The sequence below is a fragment of the Oryctolagus cuniculus genome, chromosome 1, assembly GCF_051225735.1.
Source record: "Oryctolagus cuniculus isolate XC-2025 breed Fujian yellow rabbit chromosome 1, ASM5122573v1, whole genome shotgun sequence".
Classification (NCBI taxonomy): Eukaryota; Metazoa; Chordata; class Mammalia; order Lagomorpha; family Leporidae; genus Oryctolagus; species Oryctolagus cuniculus.
In genome coordinates, this window is record NC_142867.1 from 33,546,244 (window position 1) to 33,573,363 (window position 27,120).

General features: G+C 47.3%; 1 protein-coding gene across 7 annotated transcripts in view; it reads left to right on the forward strand.

The window, feature by feature from the left end:
- Window positions 1–25,967, forward strand: part of WT1 (WT1 transcription factor) — a 47,941-nt gene extending 21,974 nt beyond the window's left edge. For 4 of the 7 annotated variants that reach the window (XM_070071860.2, XM_070071866.2, XM_051825683.3 and 1 more), the window contains 5 exons: window positions 14,367–14,463; window positions 17,900–18,050; window positions 21,448–21,537; window positions 22,127–22,219; window positions 24,611–25,967. In XM_070071860.2, coding sequence (XP_069927961.1) covers window positions 14,367–14,463; window positions 17,900–18,050; window positions 21,448–21,537; window positions 22,127–22,219; window positions 24,611–24,732 — 553 coding nt within the window. In that variant the 3' untranslated portion in view covers window positions 24,733–25,967. The remainder of the gene's footprint in view (window positions 1–14,366; window positions 14,464–17,899; window positions 18,051–21,447; window positions 21,538–22,126; window positions 22,220–24,610) is intronic. The other 3 variants (XM_070071870.2, XM_070071864.2, XM_051825688.3) reach the window with 1 other exon arrangement.
- Window positions 25,968–27,120: the final 1,153 nt, after the last annotated feature.

A 27,120-nucleotide genomic window follows, 5' to 3' on the forward strand; every position in this document is an offset into this window, starting at 1 on the left:
AATAATTGGCTTTAACATAGATCAAACTCGACAAATGCATTGATAGACCATTGCAAAGTTCTCTTTCAAAGACTCAAACTCTTTCAAACACTCTCAAAGAGTGTTGATTTTTTTGAGAATAATCTCAGCCTCTTAAACAATACATAAATATTTTACAATCTGTAGATTGTCACCTTAAAGTCTGATATTACATCCATTTCATAAAGGCGAAGGAGAGTGACAGTTTTGTTTAAATCAGGAGAAGAACGAGCCGAGTTCAAGAAAGGAAGGGGATAGGTGGTGGTGAAGGGGACCAAGTTGGCAATGGGTGCGTGGTAGTCTTGGTGTAGGGAGGTGAAGGGTTAATGAAAGGTGTGTGTGTGTGTGTGTGTGTGCGCGCAGAGAGTATGAGGTGAGTGGAAGATGTCCTCATGGCCCAAAGGAGTGTTTTGGCCTCTTAACATCTGCAGTCCTGTTCTGTGCCCTTCTGAGACCCTCTCCTCACCATTTATTCTTCTCCCTGTCAACTGCCCAAGAACAGATCATAATCTCTAGCTAGAAAAAACATTGATTTAGAAGCTACACCAAGAAAAAGTCATCCAGATAAATGGTTCACTGAAATGAGGGGCTACTGCATACTTCAGTAAATTGTTTTTCTAATAAAAATGATTGTTAATTTATTCTAACTTTATTTCTCCCTCTCTCTCTCTCTCTTTTTTTTTTAAAAGGCCAATGGAGTATTTATAAAGCTAAGATTATGACTTTCTCTGAAATAAAAACAGCTTTTTTTTTTTGGTCTTGCCTATAAAAGTAACACAGACTTACCAATTTTAAAAATATCGACAGTACCAAAACATTATAAACAAGAAAAGAAAAATCATCTGTTATCTCACCACCCAAAGATTAAAAACGTCCATTTTGGAATGTATTTACATCTGCAGGGAAAAATTCTGGAAATATTTATCTAATGTATTAACAGCAGTTACCTCTGGATAGATTAGAGGGAAGGGGCAAAAACCTGAATGAGATGGCTTTAAAAGATAGCGGGAGAGGGTGAGCATTTAGACTGGTAGTTAAGATACCCATAGCCTGGGGTCAGGATCTGATTCCTGTCTCTAGCTCCTGCCAACTCAGTCCCTGGAGACAGCAGTGCTGGCTCAGGTAACTGGGTTCCTGCCACCCATGGGGAGACGTGGATTGAGTTCCTGGTTCCTGGTTAGCCTTTGGCTCTGGGCAGCCATGGCCATTTGGACTCCTCCCTCTCCCTGTCCCTGTCCCTTCTCTTTCCCTCTCCCTCTCCTCCTTCTCCTTATCCCCCCTTCCTCTCCCTTCCCTCTCCCTCTCCCCTTCTCCCTCCTTCCTCCTCTCCTTTCCACCCCCTCTCCCTCTTCCCCTGTCTCCTGTCCCCTCTCCCCTATCTCCTTCTCCCATAGAAAATTAAGCAAATGAGTTTTTGAAAAGATTAAGGGAGGAGACTCTTTCCTTGAGTTTTGTTGTAAAAGGGAGCAAAATAACAGGGTTCCAGCTGGCTAAGAAAGAAGATTTGTTTTGGTTTGATTTAACCATTTACTTCTATTTAGATAGAAGTATTTGCATGTTTGTTTACTGATGGTAATGATCAAGAAGAGGGAAAACTTGATGATGGCAAGGAGTTGAATTGCTGGAATATTAGTTCCTCTAGGGAAAGGAGAGAAAAAAGATTGCATAGGCTGGTCAGGGCTGGCTTAAGCTGTAAGCTGGGATAGTTCACCTAGTAGCAATACCGATTTATAAGCATTCTTTGTTTTTTTATTTTTAAAGATTTCTTTATTTGTTTCAAAGAGTTACAAAGGGGGGGGGGAGAGGGAGAGAGATAGAGATCAATTTTCTACCCCCTAGTTCATGTCCGAAACGGCTGCAATGGACAGGGCTGGGCTAAGCAGAAACCAGGACCCTGGATCTCCATCTGGGTTTCCCAGGTGGGTGGCAGGGGCCCAGGTACTTGGGCCATCTTCTGCTGGTTTTCCTAGGCTGTTAGCAGGGAGCTAGTTCAGAAGTGGAATAGCTGGGACGCAACAGGCAATCATATGGGAATGCTGATGTTGCAGGCAGTGACTTAACCCACTGTGCCACAATTCAGCTCCTAAGCTTATTTTGTTTATAAGAGTTCTTTCGCTTGTTATATGTAGTACAAAACAATTTTTGTGTCTTAACCATGTTAATATTTTTTTCTATCACGTTTTTGTTATAGTAAAAATTAGAAGTTTTATAACTATATTTTAAAGGGTTTGACTTCATCATGCTTATAAATAATTTTCCCATTCCCATTTTTAAAAATTTTACTTATTTTTTTCTTTTTTCCTTTTTTTTTTTTTTTTTTTTTTGACAGGCAGAGTGGACAGTGAGAGAGACAGACAGAGAGAAAGGTCTTCCTTTGCCATTGGTTCACCCTCCAATGGCCGCCGCTGCCGGCGCGCTGCGGCCGGTGCACCGCGCTGATCCGATGGCAGGAGCCAGGAGCCAGGTGCTTTTCCTGGTCTCCCATGGGGTGCAGGGCCCAAGCACCTGGGCCATCCTCCACTGCACTCCCTGGCCACAGCAGAGAGCTGGCCTGGAAGAGGGGCAACCGGGACAGAATCCGGCACCCAGGCCAGGACTAGAACCTGGTGTGCCGGCGCCGCTAGGCGGAGGATTAGCCTAGTGAGCCGCGGCACCGGCCTTTTTCTAAAGGTATTAAAAATACTCTTGTCCGGCGCCACGGCTCACTAGGCTAATCCTCCGCCTTGCGGCACCGGCACACCAGGTTCTAGTCCCGGTTGGGGCGCCGGATTCTGTCCCGGTTGCCCCTCTTCCAGGCCAGCTCTCTGCTGTGGCCAGGGAGTGCAGTGGAGGATGGCCCAGGTGCTTGGGGCCCTGCACCCGCATGGGAGACCAGGATAAGTACCTGGCTCCTGGCTTCAGATCAGCGCGGTGTGCCGGCCGCAGCGGCCATTGGAGGGTGAACCAACTGCAAAGGAAGACCTTTCTCTGTCTCTCTCTCTCACTGTCCACTCTGCCTGTCAAAAAAAAAATACTCTTTACATTTAAACATTTAATTTATCCTGAGTTTATTGGCAAGTGGATCTCATGTTAATTTATTTCTAAATGACTAGCCAGTATCCTAAATATTTTGAAGAACCCGTCCTTTCTTGCTTTCAAATATTACTGTTATCATACACTGAATTCCTTGGATCCATTTGTAGGCCCTTTATTCTCTTCTTTTGTTCAGCCAGGGTCTTTCTGCCAAGTATCAGACTGATATCTCTGCTGTAATGTTATGGTCTCTTAAATATTTGATAGGAAACTTTCTTCCCCTAGCATTGTACTTGTTTTTCAAAATACTGGAATGATCCCTTATTTATCCTTCAAGATATTTTAACTTTGTTAATTTTAAAGACATTCCTTATCACTATTGGTTCATTAATTGTGGCAAATGTTTTTTACTATTGTGAGATGTTATTAATAAGGAAAACCTATGTGGTATTCATGGGAACTCTATTAGAACATTTTCTGTAAATCTAAAATCATTCTAAAATGTTTACATTTTAAAAAGTCTGCATGGAAATTTTAAATGGATTGCATTATGTTTGAACATTAATTTTGGAGGAAATTGGCTTTTGAAACATTTTAAATCCTTTCTTCAAAAATGTGACATTTCCCAACATTTTTGCAAGTGTTGTGCCCTGTCTTTGGAATGCCCTGTATTCAAGACTTGAGCTTGCTCCTGGTCTCAGAATCCCTTTGCCCTTGAGTGTCACTCCTTTGACATCGGGATAGGCTGTTCCCTTTGTTTCTTCACCTTGGATTACTTGTGTTATTAAAGGTCCCTTTGGAGGGGGCCCTGGGGATGTGGTGGATTTGCACACATGCCTCATATCTGCAGCCTCCATGTCAAGTGGAGAAGTAGGTGAGATCTTAGTCTAGAACCCCGTGCTTGATCCCGAGGTTTTAGGTAGGAACATTTTTTTATGTAGTCGAGCATATTGAGCAACCTGGCTCAGATCTAAGAATATGTGAGCATGCTGGGTGGGTGCCCTTGAGAACCCAGCCTGAAAAGTCATGGTTCCAACTTTGCTGTGTGAGATGCAGGGTTTGTCTGGCACGTGCATTTGGGACACCTGATCTTGGCGTGGAGCTGGCAGCAATCTCTGGCTACAGAGATGAAGTATTTGAGAATATATAGCCAAATGAGTTAGATGAAGTTGGGGTTCTGATGAACCAGCATCCCCATTCCAAACACATGTAGGGGAGATCAGATACTTCTTCTCTGGTCTGCTGTTACAGAGCGTGTGGGTTCTGATGTCTGTGTGTGCTGAAACTGGAAGGCACACTATGCCTGAAATTGTCTTCCCCACAGTAGACAGTAGGGGTGGGTAGTACACGAAGTAGGTGGGGGTTTTTTGGTGCACTGTTTCCTCCACATTGTTGTAGGAAATTGGATTTAAGAGTACCTCTGAGCTCTACTGAGTGTCAAAGGAGGGAAAATGTCAATTAGGGGAGTTCTGTGACCATTTCAAGTGGCAAGGAAAGACTGATGCTTCGTAAGTGCTGATTTATGCCAGCATCGTTGTCTGTCTTCCCTGTTAAATAGTGGCAGGAGACTGGGCACATGGGAAAAGAAGACATAGGAGTCCTGACTATAAAGAAACTTCAAAAGAGGAATGCAGCATTTTGGTAATAATCGCACAGTTGGAATACATGGGCTTCCTTCAACCAGTAATGCTTTAAAGGACCAGTACTAATTTACAGATCGATGTATGTTGAAAAATAGATCCAATTATCTTTAGAAAATGTGATGTTGAATAAATCAGGACATTTTCTCTTAATCGGGTGACAGAACCCCAGTTGTAACTGGTGTATAGGCCGAAGAGGGAGTTCAGCAGGTTATTGCATTGTATTTTAAAACCTCATATCTGGACTCAGGGATTCAAGAGTCATCAGAGTATAATTCCATCATCTCTTGGCTGCTTTCCTCTTTGCTGGCTGCCTTCTCAGGCAGGCTTTCTCCATTGTGGCAAAAATAGCTCAAGATTTTGGCATCTGTAGCCTCACAAGAATGCTTCTTTGTTGGTTCTTCAGGAAAAGACTCAGGGAAGGCTTTGATTGGCCTGGGTTGGGTCACATGGCTGGAGGCTCTAGTGGTTTGATTGGTTAGTCTTTGGTATGTACTCATCCCTGGAGCATGAGAATGGAGTGGGCAGTGGGGAGGGTGTTCCCTGAAAGGGAAAGAGGGTTCTGTTCCCAGAAGACAGTGGGATGGGTGTGGGGTGGGATACTCCATAGAGAATTTGAAGTTAGTGGAAGTGGAGGGAGTCCTGTTCCTCTCCAGATTCGGTGTAGAGCTGACTCTTGTAGGCTTGTGTGAGACGTGCAAAGAAAGTGAATGAAGTAGCAGGAGGTGGAGTGGGCAGAGGGAATCTGTTTTCTAAGACTCATGGGGAAAGTATTAAAAAGTATAATAGAAGTACCACCACAGTATAATTTTTTCATGAAAAAACTTGTTTTTTTTTTTTTTTAAATTTAAAAAAAAACCTTCTTGTTTTAATAAAAGTATTTTCCTGAAGGTCTAACCTGAGATGAAACATCTGGGAACAGGAGGAAAGTAAATTGTTCAAGTTAAGAAAAATAGTTGATTCTTTTCTGTAGACTGTTTCTGAGGAAACTTTATGACTAAGGACATTACGAGTGTGTGTTCAAACTTGGTAAGATTTAATTTGGCTGCTTTATTTTTAGATTTTTACCTTCTGTACTTGGTTAGTAAAAGAAGCTTTATCCACTCCTTCTACCTATATATGCCCAAAGAAGAATGCTCCTTTTGTTTGTAGCAAAATTTGTTATAGAACTGCTGTATTATATTATGCAAAGGAAAGGGAGTGGCTAGATGACATTGCTAATGATATTTGTGAAGATAAGAGGATTTTATTCAGATACTATCCTTAGTCATCATGCTCAGGTAAGGAGGAAAGAGGATGTAATGTTGTTCTAGAAGTTTCTGTGCCAGGTGGCCTCCAGCTCTTCATATGGATAGTGTAGTGTCTATAAATTCTCCAAGTAAGATGCTGCAAGTGGATATGAAAATGAGTTTTGGAATTACTCTGGCTGCTGGGAACTTGGGCTTTGATGCACTAAAGCTTTAACCCTGAGCTTCCTGATGGGACCATTGAGACTTCCTAGGGGATGTTTCTGGATCTTTTGGCCCTAAGGCCTCTAGGGATGATCAGGGTCAGTTCAAATCCAGTTATCTCTGGCTCATCCTACTGAGTTGTGAGGATTTGGGCGGAGATCGGCTGATCTGTTGGTTGTCCTCTCTTAAGTCTCTTTTTTTTTTTTTTTTGACAGGCAGTTTTTTTTTGACAGGCAGAGTGGACAGTGAGAGAGACAGACAGAAAGGTCTTCCTTTGCCGTTGGTTCACCCTCCAATGGCTGCCGTGGCCAGCGCACTGCGGTCGGTGCACCGCGCTGATCCAATGGCAGGAGCCAGGTACTTCTCCTGGTCTCCCATGGGGTGCAGAGCCCAAGCACTTGGGCCATCCTCCACTGCACTCCCTGGCCACAGCAGAAAGCTGGCCTGGAAGGGGGGCAACCGGGACAGAATCCAGCGCCCCAACCGGGACTAGAACCCGGTGTGCCAGCACCGCAAGGCGGAGGATTAGCCTAGTGAGCCGCGGCGCCGGCCCCTCTCTTAAGTCTTTTTTGTACTGTAGTTGATCCTGCTGTCCCTTTGTTCTCATGCTGTTGATTGGTTGGGGATAGCAGTTCAGTTACCCAGTAGAATGTCCCATGATCTGGAATTGACAAATGACGTCCTTCACTGTATAGTCTTAACTTTGGGCCCCTATCCCCTGTGCTTTCTGTAAATAAGTTGTTAGATATAGAACCTTAAGTTGAGGTTTAAAAAAATGCTTTCTAACAAATTTTTTTAAGGCAAGTATATGAGTAATTGGTGAAAGGTGCAAAATGTTCAGCTTTGCCTCTTGTGTTCACATTTCAAGGAAGCAGTATTTTTGTTGTTGTTGTTGGTTTTTTTTTTTTTTTTTTTAAAACACAGATCTTCCTTCTTATCCTCCAAAAAGTGGCACATTAAACAAGAGAGTGATGGGTCTCAGGCTCAAAGCAAAGTTTATTGTCAGCACCAAAAGGAGTAGGCAGTTATGAGTGCTGAGTGTCAAGGATGGCGAGAGAAGGGTTGACAGGTGAATTCTAGGTTCTGGGCACACAGAGCTTTCCCCAGGTGCTTCTCTCTGCTGTATTGACGACCATCCAGAGGTGAAGATGGGGATGCCCAGCAGGTCAATAACTAGAGGTGGGAGAGAGAAATCGCAGGCCAAGTGGTCTCTGTCCGAGTATTCAAATTCAATGCTAATCGCCTTTACAAGTCTCTTTCTTCTCCCTCTCTCTTTCTCTCTCTTTAACTTCTTCTGTTGATAAGGGATTTCAGGAAAGCTCTGGTTTTCCTCATCTGTAAAACCTCAATTCCTTTTTATTAATCTTCTTGTGCCTGTGGAATATCAAAATTAATCATTTTTAAAGAAGCCACTCTTCAAACGCTACATTTTTTTTCTGTGTTGAACCTGGGTGTATGCATTTTTAGCATGAAGAGGACTCATAATTTGTGTTATATGAGGGACATTTTTCTCTTTTTTGCAAACTTCCTAAGGAGATGTGTTTATGCATTTGAAGGCCTTCTAGGAGAAGCAAACTTTCTCAGGATACGTTTTTATGCATTTTAAAGCAGCTTAGGAAAATGCACCGTCCAGGCTGCTGCCAGAAGTGAAGTCACTGAGAGCTGCTTCTGCTTACTGCGTCTTCCCAGTTAGGTAGAAGGAAGTTTGTTGTCGTAAAACCTGCAGAATTTGCACTGATCCGCCACACGTAAGCAGTGCATTCCCCTTGTTAGCCTGGTGCTTTCTTTATTCCAAAATAAATATTGCACCTCCTAGCAGAAGCTGGGATGTGCTGAAGAGGGAATATTTTGAATGTGCCCCTCCCGACTGCCCCCGCTGCCCTAGCCTTCCCCTCTACCCCCACTGCATTTTTCCAAGCCTGCCTAATTTCATTTATACCCTGGAGAAAGGAGCTGGAAATTATCCAGCTGTCGCGATGATAGCTTCGAACTCATGCGGATGGGGCTGCACCATCCGAATTGCCCAGCTGGCTTTGAAGGAAGAAGAGCTGTGCTGATGGGGGACCCAGACCTCAGCTGTGCCTCTGACCATCTCTGTCTCTCGTTGGGCAAATAAGTCAGTCTCTCCTTAACTTCAGTATTCTTTGCTGCCAGCTGGCGATACTACTTGGTAAACAACAGGTAGCAGTTCCTGAGTGTCTGTTGGGTATCAGGCAGACCTCACTGGATCTAACAGTCAGATGGCGGAGGTGTTGTTAGTGAATTTTACATGAAGTTGGGGCCAGGGGAGTCAAGTCATTTGCCTAAAATGATACACCTCAATGAGTCCTGTGGTTGTGTTAAAGGTAAAAGATGCCCATTTTCTTGACCTCAGTAATCAGCATACAGTAAGAAGCATACAGTATTAAATAGAGTCTGTGGCTCTTGGCCACCAATCACATGCAGTCATAGGCCTCTTGAGTTTGTTGGGATAAGGTTGCTGAGCAATACTTAACTTTTGCTCCCCACGTGGTTTTCTCTTTGATTTTCAAACAAAGCTGGGAAATAGGTTATTGCCTCATTGTGTAGATGATGCATCTTGGCTGAAGAGATTAGGTGTCTTGGGGGCTGGTGCTGTGGTGTAGTGGGCTAAGCCTCAACCTGCAGTGCAGGCATCCCATACGGTCGCTGGTTCCTGTCCTGGCAGCTCCTCTTCCTATCCAGCTCTCTGCTAATGTGCCTGGGAAAGCAGTAAAAGATGGACCAAGTGCTTGGGCTCCTGCACCCACATGGGAGACCTGGAAGAAGCTCCTGGTTCCTGGTTTCAGATCAGCCCAGCTCCAGCCACAGCCCAGCTCCAGCCACTGAGGCCATTTGAGGACTGAACCAACAGATAGAAAACCTCTGTCTCTCCCTCTCTGTGTCTGTAGCTCTGCCTCTCAAGTAAATAAATAAGTCTTAAAAAGAGAGAGAGAGAGATTAGATGTCTTATTCCTGGCCTCAGGGAAAATAATAGTAGCAGTGAGCCCGAAACACAGGTCTTGAGAGGCAGGCTGTGCTTTCAGACAGAGGGAAAGGATCCAGATTAACTGCGCTCTTTCAAATGCACCTGCAGCAATCGAATCAGTCTGGTTGCTTGGTATGGAAGGCTGAATCACGGCCCCAGAGATACCAGGTGCTAATTGCTGCAACCTGGAATTTCCACCTTCAGTGCATTTTTTAAAAATGAAGTAAGGGGGCCAGCATTTGGCTTGGTTGTTGAGATGCCCAGGTCATTTCTGGAATATCTGGGGTTAATACCTGCACCTGGTAACTGACTCCATCTTCTTGATGACATAGACCCTTGGAGGCAGCAGGTGATAACTCAAATAATTGAGTCCCTGCTACCCGTGTGAGACCTGGATTGAGTTCCTGACTCCTGGCTTCAGTGTCATCCCTAACCCAGCCACCGTGGCTATTTGGGGAATGAATCAGCAGATGGAAGATATTCTCTCTCTCTCTCTCATTCTCACTCTCACTCTCTCTCAAATAAAAATTAAAAAGCTAATTGAGAGATTATCCTGAATTATGTGGGTGGACCCTAAGTATAACAAATATTCTTATAGGAAGGCAGAGAAACATTTGATGACAGAACAGTAGGAGAGGTGACAAAAGAAGCAAGATGGAGTGATGTGAAGAAGGGACCAGGGGATGCAGATGCGGTCTAGAAACTGAAAATGGCAAGGAAAGAAATTCTCCCGTTGGAGCCTCCAGAAGAAAGCAGTATGCTGACACCTTGCCTGGAGCCTGGTGAGGCTTCTTATCTCCAGAATCATCCGAGTAAATCTGTGATGTTTTAGGAGTCACCAAATTTATGGCAATCTGTTACAGCATTCAAAGAAAACCAGTAGAGTTGAACTGATGATGCAGCAAATACAGCTTTCTGTCTCGAACTTCAACACAAACCTATTCTGAAGTGGGCCTACCAAATTCAGAGGCAAACCATTGACTCCTATAGATTAAAAACTTGCAGATTTTGGGCCGGCGCCACGGCTCACTAGGCTAATCCTCCGCCTTGTGGCGCCGGCACACTGGATTCTAGTCCCGGTTGGGGCGCCGGATTCTGTCCCGGTTGCCCCTCTTCCAGGCCAGCTCTCTGCTGTGGCCAGGGAGTGCAGTGGAGGATGGCCCAGGTGCTTGGGCCCTGCACCCCATGGGAGACCAGGAAAAGTACCTGGCTCCTGGCTCCTGCCATCAGATCAGCGCGGTGCACCGGCCGCAGCAGCCATTGGAGGGTGAACCAACGGCAAAGGAAGACCTTTCTCTCTGTCTCTCTCTCTCACTGTCCACTCTGCCTGTCAAACAAACAAACAAACAAACAAACAAAAAAAACAACTTGCAGATTTTTCTCTACAGTGCTGGCCATTTTGGATCCATAAGAATAGCATCCTCTCAAACCTTGGAGGGTTTGCATGTTTCCAGTACCCAGTTTCTGGTACATCCCCACTTCTACTTGGTTGCCCTGTGGGAAGACACTGAAGAATCAGGGTAGAATATTCCGGTTTATAGCTTCCCTCTCACTGCCCTTGTTGGCAGAATTTGCAGATTGCTGGCTGTGGTTCCAGGTTGGGAAGGGAGCTGATACATCTGGTATAGGAAATTGAAGATATGAAGGGGAGGCTCAGGCTACTGATTGCTTCTCCCATCCTGTCAGAGGCCTTATTTCAGTCACTGTGTATAGGGGACAGAAGCAAGGACTCTGGATAGTGGACTCAAGGCCAAGTTCACCATCGGACAGAATAGTTACTCCAAGATGGCTGTAAAGTTACAATGCTCACTTTACAGTAGTGTGCAAGGAGGCATATCTCAACTCAGGCTGGAACGGCCTTTCCTAACAATTAAAACTCTCCTCACATGGCATGAGTCACTGGTTGTCCAACCACAGGGCATGAACTATAGAATCCTGCTTTGAATGGTGCTTGGGATACATGACCTTCCGACACTACTTCTCCCTCTGTCAGTACATGGTTCCAAGCCCACTGACTTGCTTTTTTTTTTTTTTTTTTTTTTTTTTTTTTTTGCCTAGGAGAGAGTCGTTACCATGTTAAAAGCCCCAGAGTTATAGGTAGTGTTCTGGGCAGACCACACTGGGAAGAGTGTTGCACTGCAGGGTTTGCACAGTGTGGAACTGCTTTGATGTGCTTCGCTTACGGAGACAAGAGTTGGCTGTTTTCTTTCTTCAGGGACCTGGTAGAAGAATCTAGTGGCTTAGCTTTTTTTTTAAACTTTTATTTAATAAATATAAATTTTGAAAGTACAACTTTGGGATTATAGTGGTTTTTCCCCCGATAACCTCCCTCCCATCCACAAACCATCCCATCTCCCACTCCCTCTCCTATCCCATTCTTCATTAAGATTCATTTTCAATTATCTTTATATACAGAAAATCAACTTAGTATATACTAAGTAAAGATTTCAACCATGTATACAGTACTGTTTGAATACTAGTTTTACCGTTAATTCGCACAGTACAACCCATTAAGGACAGAGATCCTACATGGGGAGTGGGTGCATAGTGGTTCCTGTTGTTGATTTAACAATTGGCACTCTTATTTATGACGTCAGTCATCACTTGAGACTCTTGTCATGAGCTGCCGCTGCCAAGGCTGTGGAAGCCTCTTGAGTTCACAAACTCTGAGCTTATTTAGACAAAGGCCATAGTCAAAGTGGAAGTTCTCTCCTTCCTTCAGAGAGAGGTACCTCCTTCTTTGATGGTCCGTTCTTTCCGCTGGGATCTCACTCACAGAGATCTTTGATTTAGGTCGGTTGTTTTTTTTTTTTTTTTTGCTAGTGGCGTATCTTATGGCAGGTGCAATCTCGTTGGCTTGCTTCTGGCCATGAGGATCCATGTTCCCTTTGAGTGTCACGACTGCATGAAGTGTCTTGAGGCCCTCCCTGTTCGCGTTGTTTCCCATCCTCTGGAAAGCCAGTCAACGCCCCGAGATTAACTGTCAAGGCAGATTTTATAGTCTTCCCTTCTGATAGCAGAACTTTAAAATAATTCAGATTTTTACTAATGTTTCCTTAGAAATCCGTCAGCCCTCGAAGTGTGAGTCACCTTCTGGCTGCACGCAGAAGACGAAGCCAAGCAAAGGCAGCTTAACTTCGCAGCCTTTGGGGCAGAATGTTCTGGCAGCCCCACTCTGGTCCTGTCCTCTTTCTGCCGCTACGTGGCTGTTGCCATCAACTCTCACTTCCCGCCTGTCTGTGTAATACTGTAAGGAAGGCAGACATGGCCTTTTTCTCCCCGCAAGCCCCTTCTAAAGATCAAGAAGGCAGATCCTCTCTGAGCTTAGCGTTTCTCCCCCATATGTGATCCTGGGTTAACTCTTCAGGACCTTTGCCCCTAGATATGTCAAAAGCAGTTAAAAGATACAGAGACAAGGTGTGGTAGGTTAGAGGGAGCAGAGCTGCCACCCATCTCTCCAAACCAGGGAAAGCAGACAGGCAAGTCTTCCTGAACTGCTTGCAGCCAGAAGTAAATGTGAACCCCCACAGCTGTTGGGGCCCACGGTGCATAGACATCTCCGTGTCCTGGCAGATGCTCTTCCCTTCCAGGAACTCTTTGCCCTGTGAGTGAGAGCTGAGTCAGCCCCAGGCTTTCCCAGCATCAGACTGAGAGAGGCCTGACCTGCCATGTTCCCCCTCTCCTGCTCTGGGGACCTGGAACTGCTAGAGTGAGGCAGAGAACAGAGGGTCTCAGCCCTAGTGGCTGCTTCATCTCACCTGGAGGTAATACTTGGGCCCCATGGAAAGGGGTGATTTTTTTGAAGCAACTTTGTACATTTCATGTGCTAGTCAACCCATGTGGAGCGTACAGTAGAATGATTGTATATTCAGAGTTGTTAGACCGTCACAACTTAAGGATATTTTTAGTGATTGATCTCCATGTCCCTCCAACTCCCTTGCCTTATGCAACCAACCAGTAATCTTCTTTCTGTCCCTGTAGATTTGCGTATTCTGGAAATTTCGTATAAATGAAACCACACAATAAGTGGCCTTTTGTGATTGGCTTCTTTGGCTTAGTATGCTGTCCTCAAGGTTCATCTGTGTTGGAGCACAATCAGTACTCCATTCTGTTCCGTTCCTTTTGTATTGCCAAATAGTATCCCACTGTAGGAATTCACTGGATTTTCTTTGGCAGTTCACCAGTTGATGGACATTTGGGTGGATTTCACTTTTGACTCATAAATAATGCTGCTAATGAAGAATGTACTCAAGGTTGTGGGTTTTTTTTTGTTTGTTTGTTTGTGGACATCTGTTTTCATTTCTCTTGGGCATAAGCCTAAGAGTGGGATTTCAGGGTCAGATGGCAACTTTATGTCTAGCCTTTCAGAAATGGCCAGACATCTCCAAAGCAGATGCACCATTTTGTGTTTTTTTTTGTAAGAGTTCCCTGTGGTGACTCAGAATGTGGCTCTACTGTGCTGCCAGTGCGGATGAGAGTACTCATTCTGTCTCATTTGGAAGCAAAATGACCACGGAGCAGATTTCACCCCTGGACTGGAAGGAGAGAAAGTCTTTTTAGGGAAGACCGTCCACCCCTTCCACCAAGTGATTCTTTCCATCATTCCCCCTCCCTCAGCTCTCACTGGTAGTTCAAGGTTGGTCTGAATTCCCCCAAGGAGACAAGTGGGTCTGAAGATCATCCAGGGCCCACCTATGGCCCAGGTTGGCGACAGAGCTAAGCTGACCTGGAAGGCTGACCTGTGTGAGGTTCAGCAGAGTGGGGCTGCAGACTTGGCATCCCCACTTCGGAGGACGTGACATCTCTTCTTAAAAATATCATCACTTTCTTGGTGCTATCTGGCAAAAGACTGAGTCATGAGGTGCTGACAAAACTGCCGAGCACTTAATGGGAAACTTGAGGCATTCTGCTCATTCCTGAGATACTCACAGCCGTCAGCCCGGCCATGGAGATGGCAAACAACTTCCTGGGGATAAAAGTGTGCCATCATGGCTTTTGCTGGCCTGTCTGAGCCAGGCATAGACTGGGGAGGTGCTCCTGCGAGAACCTGAGCTGAGGTTGAGGGAGGTCTTCGTGGTGGTGGTGATGCGAGGGTTGAGCAGCCTGCTTCCATAGCAACCCCCTGGGAGAGGGAAAAAAAAGCCAAAACTTTCTCCCAGTGAGCCTTAAGAAAGTCATTTGCTCCTGACTGCAGGTAAGCAGTTCCAAACAGCAGCTGTGAACCTCCTGAGCCTTGGTATCCTTTCTTTGTGTTTGCAGCCATGGCACAGGGTATGAGAGTGACAACCACGCCACCCCCATCCTCTGCGGTGCCCAATACAGAATACACACCCATGGCGTCTTCAGAGGCATCCAGGTGAGTGTGCGTGCGTCTCTGCCCTTTCCCTGCTCACCTGCCCTTGGATTCCTTGCTGATGGCCCATTTGGTCCTGGCAAGGCTGTTCTTAACCAGAGGCTCCTTTGCCATCAGTGGCCCATCCTCTTACCCTGGGCTGGTCAGATAAAACACTTCCTGCTCTCTGCCAGAGCTGCTGTCCTGCACAGTGCCGTCCTTTCCTTGCCCCTCTATTGCTTCATGCCCCTTCTCCAGGGTGGCTGCACAGTTCATGTATTTGGACTAATTGGACTTGAATTTATGACCGGGGCCTCTGACTGCTGGTCTGTATTTCAGATGCCCAGGGGCGTAGTCTGTCTGAATGGCAGAACCACATACATGGCTGGGCATTCCCTACATGTCAGGCAGTATGCTAAGTTTCAGATGGGGACTTTTGTAGAAAACAGACTGTATATTTTAGATTCACAAAAAAGTTGCACAGGGCCGGCGCCGCGGCTCAATAGGCTAATCCTCCGCCTAGCGGCGCCGGCACACCGGGTTCTAGTCCCGGTCGGGGCGCCGGATTCTGTCCCGGTTGCCCCTCTTCCAGGCCAGCTCTCTGCTGTGGCCAGGGAGTGCAGTGGAGGATGGCCCAGGTGCTTGGGCCCTGCACCCCATGGGAGACCAGGAAAAGCACCTGGCTCCTGGCTCCTGCCATGGGATCAGTGCGGTGCGCCGGCCGCAGCGCGCCGGCCGCGGCGGCCATTGGAGGGTGAACCAACGGCAAAGGAAGACCTTTCTCTCTGTCTCTCTCTCTCACTGTCCACTCTGCCTGTCAAAAAAAAAAAAAAAAGTTGCACAGATTATTTCCGTATCCTACCTCCTTCCTGCCCCCTCCGTGGTTCCCTTTATTATGAATATCTGTGTTGGTGTGGTGCATCCTGATGGGATGGTAGAGATAGAGTATTGTTAACAAAAGCCCACAGACTACATTAGGGTTCATCTGTGGGTTCTGTGGGTTTTGATAAATGCACAATGCCCTGTGTATGTTGCAGGTTGAGTAGCCTTTATCTGAAATGACTGGGATCAGAAGTATTTCAGATAGGGTTTTTTTTTTCCACATAGATTTTGGAATAGTATTTACATATACATAATGAGATATTTTAGAAATGGGACCTAAGTCTAAACATGAAATTCTCTTAGGTTTCGTTTACATCTGATATGCACATAGCCCGAGTGGAATTTTAATTAAAAATCATTTTTAATGATTTTGTGCATTCCAGAGTTTTCACACATGAAGTCCAGAGCAGCATTTTTTTTTTCCACCTGTAGCATCATGGTGGCACTCATAAAGTTCAGTTTGGATTTTTGGATCAGAGATACTCAGCCTGTAGAGTGTAGTGTCACATAGAATTGCTTCATTACACTAAAGATGCCTTAAACTTCACCTGTCATCTCCTGCCTTCTCCACCCCCAAATCAGTGATCCTTTCCCAGAATGCCCTGTGGTTGTACTCACACTGTATGCAGCCTTTTCAGACTGACTGCTTTCCACCAGCAACATGCAGTTAGGGTTCCCTGTATGGCCACACACGGCCTTTCTTCCTGCAGTTAATCCTCAGTATGCCCTTCCGTGGTGGGTACTGTCATGTCGCTTTCATGGACAGGGAAGCTGAAGCCCATGGAAGACCTGTGCCTTGTGCAAAATTGCAAGGCTGGGACTTCTGAGCCCCTGTTTTAAGTGCTGTATTATTCTGCTCCTTGGGAAGACAGAGGCTTGACGAGTTTGGGGGAGGGAGCTGTCTCCAAGGCAGGGGAAGAGAGAGAAGTAGGGAGGCGGAAGTGTCAGAGGATAGCCCTGCAGAGCCCCTCAGGGGCGGTCAGGACCTCAGGGTTTGCCTCTGGGACCTAGAAGTGTGAATCCAGGGCTGCAGTGTGAGGAATGCTGGGAGGTTTGACTGCAGTAGTCTGTATCCTAAAGGAAGCCCTGTGGGGGCCAGATCCACACGTGACACGTGGGGCAGGGAGCTCTGAGAAGTTCTCATGAACCTGTCCAGAGGTGTGGCGAGGACAAAACCGTGTGTACCCTTGCCTGGGCCTTCTGATGGTGAGAAATAAAGGCCAGGGTTAGAGCAATACGGAAACTGGCTGCAGGTTCAGAGAGCCTCATCCCATCCCTCCCCTGGTAAATACCATCGGAATCCTGCCTCAGGACATGGGCTGACATCCAGGGCTCGATGTTGTGTCCCTTTCCATGTGCACTGCTGCCCCCTTTTGAATGGAAGGAAATGAAAAACGCGCCCCTGTGCCTGGCTGCCCACCGGGCCAGTTTGTCAGACCCACTGTTGGCGTCTAGAATAAACTGCAGACCGACAGGGGTTGTTGCACTGCAGACTCGTTTTCTTCGAGAATACGCCACTCAGACAGCGGGCTCACCGTTCAGTTTCATGCCCAAGACACTGGCTGGCTGACATCAATACTGTCTGTCACAAGTGCACTTTTTCCTTCAGTAAAGACACTGACTTGTTGGTGCGGAGCAAAGGGAGACAGGACTTAGAACAAAAGCGTGGGCCCCAGGGCAGGGAGTCCCTTAAGCCCAGCAGTGGTGCCAAAGCAGAACTCCATCACGGATCTACTCTGGCATCAGCCCCTGGGCCTTTCGCCCTTGACTTGCACTTCTGTCCCTGCGTGGGGAGCCCTTGCCCTGTCCCCATCTGTGACTTCCTGCTCCCAAGAGCAAGAATGGAGCCTGCTGCTCTGGTTTCCTCTAGTTCCGTTACGTGGAGTAATGACAATACACACACTGCACTTCTGCCAGATAAAGGCCATCAACAGATGGCAGGTGCACAGAAGGCAGTTGTTTTCTGTGGTCACTGCTAAAGGCTGCACAGGCTACACCAAGGGCTCCCAGTGGGTTCATTCCCCCTTCACAGAGAGAACCCTAACTCCAGGGCCTCCTTCTTCTCATTTGCTTGTGCATGAGGGTCACTTTGATGCTCATTCAGTTAGCCTGTTTTTCTCTAGAGAGAACTTCCCTACTCATTGCAGATTGGGTTCAAGGTCATGTGGTTGGTCATGTCTCCAAGTGGGAGGGAATGGATAGACTTACAACCTTGGGTATCTAGGCCGCACTGACTCAAGTAGAGAAGCTGAGACAGGATAGATTAGGAGCTCTTCCTTTTCCAGAGGCTGTGGGTCAGCAATCCCAAGTAGTCCTCATTCCAAGTACCAATTTTGGCTGATCACCTTGACAGTGTTAAAATGTCCTGAGCTGTTATCCATTAGTGATGTCTGCCATGGTCATCTGAGGTGTGGAGAGGAGTGGTTTTAGGTCTCGTACCTGCCATTTCTTCTTAGAATATATTTTGGTGCTCACTTTCCCTTGGGACTGACTGCTTGGATTAGTGATAACCAACCAGATGGACATGGATGTCCACGTGTGGCTCAAGGCCTCCATTCCTCTTATACTCTGCTTGCAGGATGTGCGGCGTGTGCCTGGAGTAGCTCCAACTCTCGTCCGGTCGACGTCTGAGACCAGTGAGAAACGCCCCTTCATGTGTGCTTACCCGGGCTGCAATAAGAGATATTTTAAGCTTTCTCACTTACAGATGCACAGCCGGAAGCACACTGGTAAGTGTCTGCCACCCAGCCATAGGTAGGGTTCCCTAACTCCTGCTCTGGGTACCTACGCCGCTGAGGACACATGTGACTTCTGGGATGGAAAGTCACCACTGTTCAAAAGGTTTAGCCAAGGTGATGGGAAAAGGCCATAGGCCCATTTTGTGTCCTGATTGTCCATTGTTTACAATGAGCAAGTGTATTCTCTTCAGGCTCTAGATAGCACAGAGCAGTGGAAGGAGAAATCCACAGAATCAGAGACCTGTGTTTGACTTCTGGCTTTACCACCAAGTAGTGAGAACTTGAGCATGTTACTTGGCCTCCTTCTGAACTTTGTTTCATGTGTAAAATTCAGAGGATGTCTGCTGTATACCATGGTTATATCTGGATTAAGTTAAGTAGCTTTAAAGGACTTGTAGATATCAAGCACCTAGAATAGCACTGGGTCAACGGGTCTGAATACATAATTGTGTTCCTATTTGAATACTGGTAGCATCCCTGAAGAGAGAGGGACCAGTCTGGGAGTATGGCAGTCAGAGGGTGTTGAGAGATTGATGGGTAAGGTCATCATCATATCATCACACTTTGGAAGAGATGGGGCAAAGAAGAACTTGGTTGCTTTGGTTACTAATAACCAGCTGGCCAGGAAAGGGACGACGGATTGTAGCTTCATTTTCATTAATCAGTCTTAAAGAAAAACAAAATGATGATTTTTTTTTTTTTGGTGATAGGTCAAGGAAAACTGGATTTCTCTGAGAAATAGAGAGCTGCCTTGCTTGATGTTGGCCGCCTCAAATGTGAACACCATGTGACAGCTGTTAGCTCTCGGCCTCTTGGGCACCAGTGGGCGTGTGGTTGGGGATGCCCTGCAGGGGCAGAGTGAAGCCAGGCCTTCCTACAGGGGAGCCGGTGCTGTTCTTTACCACCCAAGGCCAGCGTCGTTACAATCACTATTGCAGTGTGATTACTACTGCCAACCTTGGTGCTAGGAAGCAGGAGAAGAGAATGAGCTGTGTTCCCATCTCTTTGACTCGTTGGACTTTGCTAATTCATCGTTTCTGGAGGATGCAGTTCTAGCATCATCCTAAGTCTGCACTCAGTAGACCACAGCCATTGAGGGTGAAAATTAGGACCAGGGGGATGCCAGGGCAATATATGGAAGGCAGTGTGGTTGTGGAAACTTTTAATGTGAAAGAGGAATTCACAACTCCGTAGAGAATGGATGACTCACATGGCATAATAGCAGCGAACAGACTTGCTGAAGCCTTTAATAAACTCTTCCTTGAAGAAGAGAGATTGATATTTAACAATCCTACAGCCTCTTTATTCAAAGAGTATGGCATTCTCCTATGTATTTATTATAGCCACACAGACCAGTATAATTAGCACTTTTTATGAGCCAGGGTCCCTCCATGTATTACTTCATTTAATCCTCACATGTGAAACAAGAGAAGTATAGAATGGAGTGGAAGAAGTTATCAAACCTCCTGCCTTTTACCTCCAACTCGTAATTCCCCTGCTCAGAGTTTTTCCAGTCTGCTTAGGAGCTGAGATGTAGCTGGATGGAAAGGGTCTAGGAAAGTATGTGTTTGGGTGCTGAATCAGAGGCTGGAACTGCTGAGAAGCCCAGAGGATATTGATTGGAACTGGGGCCGTTCAAAAAAATTTCCCAGAGGAGGGAGGGCCCAGGTTCACCATCAGAGGCTGGCACGGTTGGATGGAGGCAAGGCAGGGGAAAGCAATCAGACTGAGGGAAGCGGGCTGTCTTCTCCGAGTCAGGTGGGGTACTGCAAAAACTTCATGGAAAATGGACTTAAAGATAGTCTGGGCTGGCGCTGTGGCTCACTAGGCTAAACCTCCACCTGCGGTGCTGGCACCCCAGGTTCTAGTCCCTCTTCCAGTCCAGCTCCCTGCTGTGGCCCGGGAGGGCAGTGGAGGATGGCCCAAGTGCTTGGGCCCTGCACCCGCATGGGAGACCAGGAGGAAGCACCTGGCTCCTGGCTACGGATCGGCGCAGCTCGCCAGCCGCAGCATGCCAACCGTAGCAGCCACTTGGGGGGTGAACCAAAGAAAGGAAGACATTTCTCTCTGTCTCTCTCTCTCTCTCACTGTCTAACTCTGCCTGTCAAAAAATTTTTTTAAAAATTAAAAAAATATATAGTCTCCATTTTCCATGAAATTTCTGAAGGTCCCCTGCAGAGCTAAAGCATAGGGTGCTGGACTCAATGAAAATACAAAGTGAAGGCAAGGCTCCTGCCTTCTGGGTTTTCCAGCCTGGGGAAGACACAGACTTGGACACAGTGGGCCACATAGATGCTCTGGGATGCATTCTGTCAGGAGGGAAGAATGGGTTTAAATGTGAACATCGAGTTCCTGACTGGCCTCGCACCTGGAGCGGCATTTGTGAAGGGCCTACGGTTGACTTTGAGGGCTGGCAATGTGGAGATCAGGGTGAAGGGCGTTTCACCTGAGCCAAGGGCAAGGGCCACTGTGGGAATGGTGGGGTCTGCTGTCCAGGGGTACAGCTAGGGCAGGGCAGGGCAGAGGCAGAGGAACTGGGGGACACCCTGCAAAGGCAAGGACCAAGCGATCCGAACTGGCTGGCTCTCCATCCCACAGTGCTGGTGGCTCAGACTGATGCCCCGGCGGAGGGAGGCCTGTGGTTTCTGCACGTACTCTTGGGGCTCTCTTCCCAGGCCCTGGCTGACATTCTCTGATGAGGATGGGGGTGGGGCTCCTCCCCTTGGAGACTGGAGGTTGTGCAGCGCCACTACCGACTTCTCCCGGATAAAGGCATACCAAAACCTCTCTCAGTGCTTTGGCTGCTGGATTAACTTGGGTATCTCATGACTGTGAAGTCATTTATGCTTGCCTCAAGGATGAGAAGTTAGGAGCAGAGAACACCACATCTTTGGGCCGCAGACCTAGAACACTTGTTTCATGGGGCCGGCCTCAAGGCACGTCCATCCCCGAATTGTGCCTCAGCCTCAGCCTGGGCATTAAAACTTCCTTAGCTTTTAGTTGTCCAAATGTTCTCTGCCAATATTCTTTGAGTACTGCCTCTGTGCTGGGCGCCAGGCTGAGCCTTTGGCAGGGATGGTGAGGGTTATTCTGTTCCTAAGTCCCTCGATGTTGTCAGATCATTGGCCCATTTCAGTGAGCAAGCTGCCTGCCTCCCAGCATTTCAGATGGCTGAGCTGGTCTGGTGCCATCCTCTTCCGTGTGGCCTCCCACTCTGCTTCCACTGCCCTTGAGCGCAGGTGCAGGCACAGTCGGTGCCACTACTCTCACAGGCCCCGCCGAAGTGCCTTGGGTGTTTGGGCATCCTTCAGGCCGAGAAGGAGAGGTTGCCTTTATGAGATTCCCGTCTGCAGGATCATTTTCCAATAGAGTGTGTGTCTTCCCCAAGGTGAGAAGCCATACCAGTGTGACTTCAAGGACTGTGAGCGAAGGTTTTCTCGTTCAGACCAGCTCAAAAGACATCAAAGGAGACACACAGGTTTGTGGGCTCGCTTCTCGTCGCTGGCAGTCAGGTTCCCTGGGGTGAGGGTTGACTGCGATTCTCTCTGCTGTTGACCGTGGAGGAGGAGCGGGTCAGCGGAGTGTGTGGTTTCTCCTATAGCTTTCTGTCTCATCTCCGGGGATTTTCCTTCTCTTAAAAGAGAAAGGAAGGGAAAGGAAGCATCCCACAGCGCTCCCCCCACTGACCACAGCACACGGAGCTCCTGCTAGCACTGGGCTGATGATGCACCGGGCATCAGTCAAGGACGCAGCGGTGGGGCGCACAATCCAGTTAGCAGCCTGTGATTCACTTTTTCAGTCTCCGACACAGCTGAGGCCTGCCAGCTGGTGTGAAGCTGGATGTTTGTGGATAAGGAATGGTCATTTCCAAGACAGAAGGAGGTCCTTGAGGGTGAATCAGGTGGTTCCTGCTGGGCCTGGGGCTTTGGGGGAAATCTGAGGGCAAGACGGACATTGTAAGTGTGGCTGGACATGCCGGGCCCCTCCAGCTGCTGGAAGCCAGCCTTAGGGGCCATCCCGTGCCCCGCATTGTTAGGGCCGAGGCTAGACCTTCTCTGTCCGTTTAGGTGTGAAACCATTCCAGTGTAAAACTTGTCAGCGAAAGTTCTCCCGCTCTGACCACCTGAAGACCCACACCAGGACTCATACAGGTAAAACAAGTGCGTAAACTTTTCTTCACATTTATTTTTTCATTATTTTCTTAAAACTACTGTTGGGTGAAGTTGTTTGTGAAGAGAGAGATTGGAAAGGACCAGCATAAATGTTCTAAGATGTAGATCCAGTTGAGAGAAAGGACAGTGCGTAGCTATCTTTAAATGATAAATAATAGCATTTTTTAAAGAAGGGGAGGAGGTATTACAGAGCAGGAGAGTGGTGTGAAAACAATGCCCAGGGTGTCGAGAATGAAAAGGAAGAGATAAGCTAGGCCCTTACTGTCCCCCACTTGTTGTATCCTATTTTTCTCCTCTGTTTGATTCTGATAAGCAGAGTTATAGAAAAAACAGCAGAAATGCTAGCAAGCCAAACACTTATGCTCCTGAGAGCTCCCACATTGCGTGACACTATTTTGAGAGCAAAGTCCTTGAGATCACGTGAATGCCCCAGGAGCAGTCAAGATTTCTGCTAGACAACTAAGCCACACCGGGGTATTGTTTCCTTGGAGCTAGTATACAGCAGGGAGCAGAATGTTGCTGAAGTCACTGACTGCTGAAGAATTTTGCTTCTCCAAAAGGGTGTGATTCATAAGAGAAAGCCCCGCCTTTGTGGCGTGTCTCCTGCCTTTGGAGAGAGGACCAATGCTTAGGTTATCTCATCGTAAGAAGAGTGGGCATGTTTTATCTCCTCTTTGCAGATGAGAAGACAGGCATTCAACAGCTTGTTCAAAGTCACAAAGCTGGTCAGTAGGAAACCCCATCTGTCAACTCCCAGCCCACCTTATCCCACTGCCTTCTTTGCTGGGAGAGAGCAAAGAAAGAGAGTTCTTTCAGCGTCCCAGGGAGGGTGGAGGATCAAGACCAGAGCCAAATCAGCCACGTTGAATGCCACTGGCAACCCAAGGAGAGTGGAGAGACCAACAAGAGAGGGTTGCAGTTTGGCCATGAAGAGCTTGTCTTCGACACCTGGCTGGAGGTGGGGGTGGGAGACAGGAGACAGATGAGAAAGAGCAAGGAGCAGTGAGTAAGAGGTGAAGAAAATTAAGACACTGAAAGTCCCAGCTTTTCGGCTCACACAGGCCATCCATACAGACAGAGTTGGGGCACCTGGGCCCTGGGTGCTTTGATGTTAATTTGTTTGATTCCCTCCTGAGCTCCCCTTTTGGTGGGGATGAGTTGTCCTGCCTTCCACCCCTTCCCACTTGCTGTGGGTTCGGGTGAAGTGGCCTGTGTCACTGGCAGACTGTTGACACTATTGCTCAGCCCCCAGTCTGACCCTGGGACGCTGCCTCTCCTGAGACATTTCTCAGTGCTTGTCCCAGCTAGTGGTTCCCAGGGAGAGCCAAGAGGCGCGGGCAGTGTCCTGAAAGATGCTCCGGGTAGCATGGGGGTGGGCTCCGCAGCATTGTTCTTCAAGGCTGCCGCTGTTTTTGTTATGGGGAGGTCTGGGAGATGTGACACAGGAAGCAGCAACTTTCAGCGAGAGAAACCTGGATTCTAGTGTAGCCTGGGTCTGCCCTCATTGCACTCTAGCCTCATCTGTAACGTGGGATACTAAAGCTTCCCTTGCAGGGATGTTCTAAGCAGGGCAGGAGATGAAGATGAGGACGAGGAGGATGAGGATGATGATGGTGTGTGTGTGTGTATGTGTGAGGCTCGGCATATATTAAACACCGAGTAAATGCTACTTATTGCCACTAATGAGAATGAGCCTTGGGAGGGCCTTGTGGAAGCCCCTTTGATGGAGAAGCCTCCATCTTTTGGCAAACTTGTTTAGCCATCTCAGAACCTCAGCTCCAATCTTCCATATCATAGGGAGTATGCTCTAAGTAGCGCTTTAAGGTAAAAGTCACAAATAACATGCAAACTCCTCTCAGTGATATTATTTAGAAATACCCACCCATCCAGAATATCAGTACAGCCAGAGACGATAAAGCCACAGGCAGAGCTCCACTGCTGGACAGCGCTCAGTGTTGTCCGTCATCGAGGGGCAATCCCAAGGTCACGGTCGCCTAGTTAAGCTCAATCCCCTACTTAAAGCAAGAGAATTACCCAGTTCACAAACTATCCTAGTAACAGAAAGAGAAATCCCTCTCCTCCATAATTAAATATGACTTGCCCAGGCATTTCGTTGAAAAGGACTGTCCTCCTCTCCCATTTCCCAGGTTTTCTGACCTAAGCCTACCATAGAATTTTTACCATACTTCCATCCTTAAGGCCCCCGGAGGTGGTGCCAGTACAGGCTGCCTGTGGAAGGAGCCCAGTTGGTTAGTGGAGAGAAAGAATTCCAGGGAGTCGGGTGTGGGTGGCTTGTGATGATTGAACTTGGGCCTTTGGTAGTTGAACTTGCACCCCGTCTGTGTGCTGCAGGTGTCTGACTGGCAATTGTGTCAACAGGTGAAAAGCCCTTCAGCTGCCGGTGGCCCAGCTGTCAGAAAAAGTTTGCCCGCTCAGATGAATTAGTCCGCCATCACAACATGCACCAGAGGAACATGACCAAGCTGCAGCTGGCGCTCTGAGGGCCCCAGCCCGGGCACAGGTGGCGCCCAGGCAGGACACACCGTGCGGACTGCGTCCAGACTCCTCCTCGCCTCACCGCTCCGTGAAGGAAGTGGCAGTCGGTCTCCTTCGTCCAGCTTCCAAGACGAGATACCTGCACGACTGGATCCTACCAGGTTTGCCGGAGGAGCTGGTCTCTGCTCTGCCAACTTTTAGTTGACTCACAGGCCCTGGAGAGGCAGCTAACAGTGTCTGGTAGTTAAAAGTCCGTCGCCATGTGGTCTGGATTTTCCACTATAAGAAGAGCCACTGTTGATCACGTCACCCCCACGCTCCCCTTCCCCTTTTACTCCGGTGTTCCCTAGGAATGGAGTTATTGTACCATTTTCCATCGTGGAATATTTATAGGCCCGGGCATGTGTCTGTGTCTGCTAATGTAAACTTTGTCATGGTTTCCATTTACTAACAGCAACAGCAAGAAATAAATCAGAGAGCGAGGCATCAGGGGTGAGTCTCAGCCCAACATTCTGGAGGTCAGGCGGGCGGCTAACCTGGAAGGCAGGATGTAGTTCTACCAGGCAACTTTGAAAACTCTCTTGTTCCAAACAGTTGAAAAGAGACTCAGAACTAACCAGTACCTCTGTACAGAAATCTAGAAGGATTTTCCCGTTCAGTGACTTCATTGTTAACATTAGCACAGTGCTCTTACGAAACCTATGTTTGAAGGTGTGAGATTTTGGTTTTGTGTTTTTGACTTAATTCTTGAGTTGTAATCAGATGCATCGTTGGAGATGTTAACCTGTCTGCTCACACACAGGAAGTAGAGTTCATTTGCATTATCCAGAATGTCCTTCAGGTGTGCCAAGCACGCTGATTATGTGGTTTCAAGTTGTAAAAATTCAAGTTCAGAGTCTCTGCTGATAAGACTGTTAAGTAACTTAAATCACCTTGGATCTATAAGAATATGTGAAAAAAGAGGAGACTGATGAGTGTGAGGAAATCTGTTGTTTTAAGGTGGTGTGTGTGTGTGTGTGTGTGTGTTTAAGGGAGGGAGTTTATTATTTACTGTTGCTTGAAATTATTGTGTAAATGTGTATATCTGATAATGATTTGCTCTTTGACAACTAAAATTAGGAAATGTATAATTCCTAGATGCATCACTGTTTGGGTGTTGATCTTACAATATATTGATGATAATACTAAAAATGTAACCTGCATTTTCACTTTGCTCTCAATTAAAGTCTGTTCAAAAGGAAAGTGGCGTGATTCTGCGCAGCTGTGTTGTGTTCAAATCGCGAGGCTGGTTGAGCCTGAGACAGGTAAGAAGACCCAGCCACACTGGTGGCCATGAGTGAGCCTATCCAGGTCACGGCCACAATTTATTTCTCTCTGTTGAACCTCAAGAGAGAATTACCTGTTCTAGAGGCAGCTCGAAGTTCTGCCTTCACCTTGGATCATGGTGACTATGCTTGTGGTGCAGTGGGATTGTGTTTAGGGGTTTATTATTTTTTAAAAATTATTTGTTTATATAAGAGGCAAACAGATAGAAGTAGAGAAAAATAGGAGTTCCCTTCTCCCATCTACTGGTTCACTCTGCAAAAGCCTGCAACAGCTAGGCCAAAGCCAGGAGCCTGGGGATCAGTCGGGATCTCTCCTATGGGTGGCAGGGACCCAAACACTTGAACAGTCATTTGCTGCCTCCCAGGATACGCGTTAGCAGGCAGCTGGAATCAGGAGTGGAGCTAGGACTCAAGCCCAGGCACGGCGATGTGGGATGCAGGTGTCCCAGGCAGTGTCAGCGCGGCGCCCAACGCCCACCCCTGGATGCTGTTGTCTTAATTGCTGACCTGACTGCTGGGCCGAACGCCCGGCCCCAGGGTTGATGGGAATCAGGTTATTTTTACAATGCTTCTTATTCCAGCTCAACAGAAAAGCATAGAGAGCTGCTAATGATAGCTGGTGATTTTGAAAAATTCACAGATGCATCTTTGGGATCAGGAGGGCAAAGGCTGAACACCTAGCACAACTGAACTGACAACTGTACTATAAGTACTTGTACTTATAAGTCAGCTTGGCAGGTGGAAGACTGCTTAGACTTTTCAGGGAAGCTGGGTTTGAAAGCTAAGATCTGTATTATCTGTATACTGTAAGCTCCCTTTCTGGTGTATGGTTTTTCACTTGTAAATAAGGAGATTAATTTGGTGCTGCCTTCTCGTCTCCAGTATCTGGGGGCTTGCACGCATTCTGGGTTTCATGTCTTCAGTTAAAATGTGTCCCGAGCAGACGGAAGTTTGGACACGCCCGCTATCTTCCGCACCGTAGTGCAGCTCAAAGTTTGAGCAGCCTCACAAGCCAGGTCTGGAGGCCCCTGGCATCTTGCTTCTGGCTCTTGCATCACTGTTAATTAT